Source organism: Cariama cristata, unplaced genomic scaffold, assembly GCF_000690535.1.
Source record: "Cariama cristata isolate BGI_N322 unplaced genomic scaffold, ASM69053v1 scaffold9452, whole genome shotgun sequence".
NCBI lineage: Eukaryota > Metazoa > Chordata > Aves > Cariamiformes > Cariamidae > Cariama > Cariama cristata.
This window is the reverse complement of record NW_009605481.1, coordinates 9,318-16,413: the sequence shown is the minus strand read 5'-3', so window position 1 is coordinate 16,413 and position 7,096 is coordinate 9,318. Positions and strand designations below refer to the sequence as shown.

The 7,096-nt window shown below is 49.3% G+C and overlaps 1 protein-coding gene across 1 annotated transcript in view; it reads right to left on the bottom strand.

The window, feature by feature from the left end:
- The window catches only part of WFIKKN2 (WAP, follistatin/kazal, immunoglobulin, kunitz and netrin domain containing 2), a 4,747-nt gene extending 3,470 nt beyond the window's left edge, over nt 1–1,277 (bottom strand). Inside the window, exon 1 of the mRNA XM_009695971.1 lies at nt 753–1,277. Coding sequence (XP_009694273.1) covers nt 753–953 — 201 coding nt within the window. The 5' untranslated portion in view covers nt 954–1,277. The remainder of the gene's footprint in view (nt 1–752) is intronic.
- Nucleotides 1,278–7,096: the final 5,819 nt, after the last annotated feature.

The following is a 7,096-nucleotide window of genomic DNA, read 5'->3' as shown; positions in this document are numbered from 1 at the left end:
ACCCCGCTTTTAGCATTGCAGGAACAACCTGGCTACAGAGCATAAACCCAATGACTTTTTTCAGCATGGTACGTGCTGCTGTCAGCCTGGTTCGGGCTGCAGGAGCTTTGCCGTTGGACATGATGTAAGAGGCAGGATGAGCAGGTCTTTTCAGATGCCAGCTTGAGGTGGCAGTGCTGACAGGCTGAAAAATGAATTTTAGGGTAAGCTAAGCATATTTTGAGCTGGGAGCATCACAGAGAACATCTGCCTGGTCATTTTAACCATGCCCCTGTTTTGCACTCCAAGCATGCTTTGTGTTTCAAGTGCAGCAAAGGCTGATGATTTACATGTTAAATCAACCATTTCATACAGGATTCCTCCCAGGAATAAAAAGCATTGATGATGGCCACCACCAACAAAGAGCATGGTGACACTGCTAAAATACTATGGATTGGCCCCAGGGCATGCTGAGTTCTGGACCATCAAATTTGGGTGACAAAAACGCAAGGAAAATGATGAAACAGAGCAAGCACTGTACCCACATCAGCATAAGTGACAGCTGCCACACACCTCCTCACTTAACTGATAACTCATCAAACCTTTTCTATTTTATATAGGTCATGGGTCAATTAAATACATGCACTCTCTGCATCAAGTCCTGCGCGGTGCCGGCGCCTTTCTAGCTGGAACAGAAACAGACCGCGGTGCAAACAAGCCCACCGACAAACCCCATCGCCCGCGACGCAGAGATAAAACTGTGCATCACTCACCAGATCAGCTTCACACTCTCTCTTGCAAGTGCTCTGGGCATCTACCCACAGGTTGGGGTTCATGTCATTGGGGCATATCCCAGCGTGGGAATACCGGATTGGAGGTAGGGCTCTCCCTTTCAGAGAGACCTCCAGAAGCAAGAGGACACTGCTCTTCCCCAGCAAGATCCACATCCATCGGGTGAACAGCACCAACAACATCTCAGAACTTCTCCAGGGCAATGGCAGTGACCGAGCTGGAGGTAGTTCTTGTTTGCTTGGGGTTGGTGGTGGTTTTTTTTGGTAAGCCTTAAATTCTCGAGGAACCCAAATGCACCTGACTTCTGTAAAAACTTCAGTAAGCTCCTTCGCTGCCTCTGTTGATAGTGCAGTTTGGTCTGGACCTCATTGGATTAAAGGTCCTAGGAAGTTACCCCCTTATTTTAAGAGAAACGCTAATAGTCTGAGCAGAGTTAGCTCTATTTATACCCTGCCTCTGTTAACAAGTCAGAAAAAGTAAACTTGATTTCTTTGACAGGCACACGCTTCCTATGTCCTGGTGGCAGTCAGACAGATTTGTTGCAAGAAAAAAAAGCTGGAAAGAGTTCAAAAGGCTGGAACTGGCACGGTGGGACCCCTGCATGTTTCTGAATGCAGGGAGGCCTTCTTAACCCCTTTAGACCTAAAGTACTTCCCTATGCTAAGAATGGCATTTGCTTCTGAAAGAGTACTTGTCTAAATAACACGGAGCGCGGTCAGGGGATTTCCCCACGGCAAGGGGCTACACAATCACTTGCTAAAAGGAACATGTAATAGGATTGAAGCAATTAAAGCTAGAATATCATATTTTAACAAAGGAAGCAGGGAAGAAATAACTTTTTTAAACTTAGGATCGACAAAGCACTACGTCTTCATAACTTCTCCCGGGGCTTCTCCGGGCTTTTTTCTTCTCTTTGGTGGGGAGATTTCCAGGATGCTGGGTGTAATGCTGCCCTCCAACCCCACCAGCAAGACGTTAAAAGTGTCCCTGAATTCCTCCACATTTCCTGACAGCCAGATCCCATTGTACAGTGCATTGCTGACCCCTTTAACAGCAACAACAAAAAAATAGTAGAAGTTCAACTCTATGGAAACCTGCGTAAAGGAATGTACAGCATTTTTGCATTGGGAGGCGGGGGGGAAATTCAGTCAAGCTGAGTTCCTCGTTCCCCGATTATTACAGCAAAGGGCTGATCCTGCTCGTGCTGAACACGTGCCAAAATCCAGAGATGAGTGGCAGAAGGCAGAGTTGCTCAGCACCTTCCAGGATTAGAGCCTTTGGGCTGAGTTCTGGGCTAGCTTGGATGGATCCTGCATGGTGCTGAGAGCCTCCTGGGAGGAGCAGGTAAGTTTGCATCCCACGTGGGGCTTCAGCAGGGCCAGACCAGCAGCGCTGGGCTTTGGGAGGAGGGAAAGTTGTGCATCTGCCCTGTGTCCGGCGCTGAGCGCTGCAAAGCCGACAGACCCGGGCACAATCAACCCTTACTTTAGTAAAGTTTTTCCATTGGGTTTATTGAACCAGGGTTGGTTTTTATGGCTGAGTTTGGGCCTAATTCTCCCCTGAGTGATGATGGCTGCCAACCAGTACAACCAGCAGTGAACTGGGCCACCATGCAGGCAATGCCCCAGGCCACGGGGCTCCTGCTCCTCCCCCAGGGCAAAGCAGCAGAGCGCAGTGACCTGCTGGTGTTTCCCAAGGATTGCCTCCGAAAGGAAGGGAGAGCAACCTGGAGCTGCTCTGCCCTCGGCTGTGGCATTTCTGTGGCAACCCACGCTTATAAAAGAGGCTCTAGCAGTTTTGATTTGTGTGGCCACATTAACGATATGCACAGTATTTGAATTTCATATGACGTGCGGGGAGAAGTTGTCCAAATTAGCTATTTATAAGGAGCGAAGTCAACCGCCAGGCAGCAGTTTGCAGTTGATTTATTCTCTCTGAAACTTCAGAAACCTGCATGACACTTGTACAAAGTGCGGCTGTGCGCAAAATGTTTTATTCAATACTTGTTTACAAAGACAAACGCAGCACCCTGTGATGCCTAAAAAAGCCAACCAAAAATGACACATTCCCAAGAGGTACTTAAAATTCTTACAGCTCTATTAACAATAAAATCACATGTATTAGTGGTTCTGTTGACTAAACAAAGACACTTTATATTGTAAAACTGACTACAGATAAGCTTTGAAACCAGCTGTATGTGGGTCTCGAAGTATGCAGTTATCCTGGGTGCTGGAGGAGCTGCTGTGATGACCCCAACAGCCGCTGTACATGCAGGGAATTTGCCCTCAGTCCACGGCATTGCCACCGTGTAGCTGTGGACATCATTTTTCCCTGCCATCTTGAATCTTTTCGGGCTGTTTTACCCCTTACCCACTAGGCCAGAGGTGGGGAGCTGATGAGCCCACGGTGCTCTTGCAGCCTCCATCTCCACTCCTGGTGCCAGAAAGCCACCTCCTTGCAAGCTTTGGCCATGTTAAGTGAGAGACCCACCAGTGTGGACCCACCCTAGATGGGACTCCCTTCCAAGAAGTCAAAAATAATACTACCTTATTTTTTTTCCCCCTCCCAGACCAAACATCCCTTGCCCACAGGCACATTTCAGCTGCGGAAGAGCAGAGTGGGGCTCTGAAGAATCGGACGCTGGTTTGCATCAGGCAGACGGAGCAGTCTTCTGCTTTGCTGTGTCCTCCTCCATCCAGAGGGATATTCTCCAGGGACAGGTAAGTCCCACTGCAGCTTTCTGCTTTTGGCTCCCAGGTATCACGTTCAGTGCGTGACAGCCAGGACAGTGGAGCTGAAGAGGCGACAGGTTCATGAGCCCAGCTGAAGGAGCAGTTCCATGGGACATGCAACGCAGCTGATTTAATTGCATCCCTTTTGCAGGTCAGTGGGGTCGTTTAAGGAAAGGCCATCTGAAAGGCTGGATTTGATGTATTGTCACCTGAGATGTTGGGCCAGTGCTCGGCACAGTGGAGAGGGGAAAGGACATCCCATAGGAGCTTGGGAAAAAGGGCAAAGCAATTATCATTAATTACAGTGATGGTTTTGTTGGGTCACTGTACTAATGTTATAAATGAGGCACAGGAACCTCATGTTAACTAAGAAATCATGCTTTCAGCATAGGAAGCCTCTTAGGGAATCAAGTCCGGGCCTAATCCAATGGAAACAGGACAGATGCTGTGCCCCTCTGACTCCCATCACTCCAGGAACAGGGAGTGTTCAGCCCTGTGAAGGATCAGTCCCTTGGCCACTTGAACACAGCTGAGAGAGAGAGGAAAACAGCACTATAAATCTCCCTGTGAATGCCGGCAGGCAGCTCCTGAGGTCAGAGGAGGCAGTGAGGACTCTGAATAACCCTCAACAGCTGCCTCGTCCCTGCCAGGACATCCCAGACATGCTGTCACCCAAACCAAGGAGGACACCCAGGAGGGGACACCACTATGCAGGCTGCCCCGGGTTGGCTCAGGGACAGCGAGGACCCTGGTTGTCCCGGCATGGACAGCCAAGCTCTGCCTAATGCACTCAATATCTCCTGGGTTTCATTGCAGGCTGTTTTCTTGCCTGGTTTAAATTAGTTTAACTCCACTGACCTCTGTGGATCTGACTGGGTTCTCCAGAGCAACACCAGCTAATGCCAGCCATGAATTGGGGTCTTTGTCAAGGTCCCTGGGCATAGTTTTTCTGTTCTTTCTTGTTTATAAATCACCATGCATTTTTTTATTTAATATAAGAAAATAAAAAATACTTATTCTCCACTTCTATGAACAAATCTATTATGAACGCCAAATTTATGGCTTGTCTCATCCATGTCAGATACTGATGTGATAAAGATCTCCCCGGATGAGTTCAAGCCTTAGAAGAAACCTCACTACTCCCCCAAAATCCTCCTTTCTGATCAAGGCATTGATCTGAGTTTGTTGGATGGGCAGGTGGGACGAGCTTTCTCTAGATCTCAGATGGACAAACCTGAGCCCTGATGGCACAAAGCAACATCCCAGATCTGCTCCTGGCAGTGGGGACATGCGGTCTCTGACCAGCCTGTGCTCCACAGATGTCCGTCCGATACTACACCACAGCCCTCCTAGGATGCCCAGGGTCCTGGTTAGGGCTGTTGATCTAGAATTGGCTTAACTGTTGCTGGGTTTTTGTAAATGAACATTTCTTTGCCCTTTTTCTTACTCTTGCCAAGCTCCTAAGCGATTACTCTACTCTTCTCTGCTGTGCCAAGTGTTGACCCAGTGTTTGGTGTGACCCCTTCTAATCGAGGAGGGAAACGGGATTCTCTGATGCACAGGAAAGTATAATTGTGTTGGGTTTTTTCTTAAACCACTGCTAAAGGAACAGCAAACTGTTGATCATATTTATTAGGCAAAATGAGCAATCCTTATCTGGAGTTACTCAGCGGATGGTGGATTGATTTGCTGGTTTTATTGTGGAAGGGCACTTGGCCCGAACCGTCACCCTGCGATGTTAAACCTCCCATCTCCCATTGATCTCTGCCTCGGCAAAGGGGCCCTTCCAGATTCGGCCTCTCGTGCTGTCTGGGCCTGCCGCCACTTGCAGCCAGTTTTGCCAACACAAACACAAACAACCCCCTCTCCCGGCATGGCTGTGATTCATCACTGCTGGGTGGTAGCTTGCTGGCTGCGGCACCGGAGCGGGCATTTGTCTGTGCTGGGGGTGCAACGGCTGCCCGTAGCACCCACTGCCGGGACAGGCAAGCCCGGGGGTTGCAGGTTGGACCTGCGTGCCTCTGCTGGACCTCTTCTGCCTTTAAGCTTAGCTTAAAGCAAAGACTATGGTCCTCAAGGCCTCCCTTCTCCTCCACGCAGGTCAGCCAGGCACAGCAGGACCTGGTACTAACTCCCTGCACCACCCGGGCCAGCGATCTGTCCTAAACCCGGCCCTGCCTGCAGGGACCCTGCTCACGCAGACAGCCCCAAGGACATGCTCTTCTTTAGCCCCACCATCATCATTCACACTCCTCAGGTGGCTCCTTGTCCATGCACAGCTGAAAATGTAATGCCTGAACAGAAAAGTAATTTAAAAAAAACCAAAAAACCTCTGTCTCATTTAGAAAGTAATGATGTTCCAGTCTGTATGTAAAGCTTATTGCACTTAAAGCTGATATAGCCAGACATTTGAGAAGGAACGTCACTGCCAGATCCCTTTTGGAGCACAGCTGCCAACTGCTTGCCTCAAGCAGTAACGTTGCTTTCAAACTCACACAGAAATCCAGATGATGCTTCGGGGCCTTGGCTCTAGCTCGGTTTGGACTGCAAGGGGCCAGATCTTCCCCTTTGAGTGAAGCCCCTCTCCCACGAACCTCGGCAGGACCTGCTCAGGGGATGGCCGGGAAGCCCACCCTGGATGCCTTTCCACATCCCTGAACAAAAGCGCATGTCTCACGCTGGCCATGAGGTTGGCCACGGGAGCAGGATCTTCTGCAGCATGGGATGCACCTCTGAGCAGCAAAGCGAAGGCAAAGGCTGCCGTGCTGGCCATGTGCTTTGGGAGCACACGTATAGGAGCAGCGGCAGGTTCAGGCTGAAGGTATGCAATGGTAATGGCCTGCCTGGGTCCTACATTTGGGGCTGTTCGTATGCATAATTAGCAGCGGAAGCATATTTCCATTTCCCCCTAGTTAAGATTTTTGTCAGGGTTCCCTGTAAGCACCCATAACTGACAAGTGCTGGTTTTGACTTCTGAAATAACCCATCTGAGCAGCTAACAGCGTGTACGGACAGGCTCAGGGAACCGGGGGCATGTTTAGAGCAGCGATTGCTCACCGAGATGAGCCGCTGTTTATGTGCATTCTGCCTCGCGCGCAGATGCTCAGTAAGCAGAAGTTAATGTAGTTAGACAAAAGGGCTCAGTTTGGGGGGAAAAATCAATAATGTCAGGGAGTTTATTACAGGGTTATGGGCCACCTGCTCGAACTCAGCATTAGGCCTGCGTTACGTTGTGTTTCAGTGAGAGTTGATGGTGTTGCACTCAGACAAGGCTAGCGCTGGAATTATTATTTTATGCCTCGGCAGATGGCTTCTGCTCGGGGGTTTTATCTTTGAGTGCAGACATACGACTAATCATCATTTGCTTTCTCTTTCTCTGCTAACGTAAGCTGGGCAGGAAGCAATTGCCAGTTTGATGATGGTTCATTATTGTTAGGTTTATTCTGTCTGAAACAGCACAGCAAGAGGCAAAGAGGGTACAAAGGAAGATAATCAACCAGTTATCAGTGAGATATGGGGAAAAGCTGGGCTCAGAAGCCTGTCTTTCACTGGCCCATCTCTTTCTGACTCTTTTTCAGAGGCAAAGCCTTGGG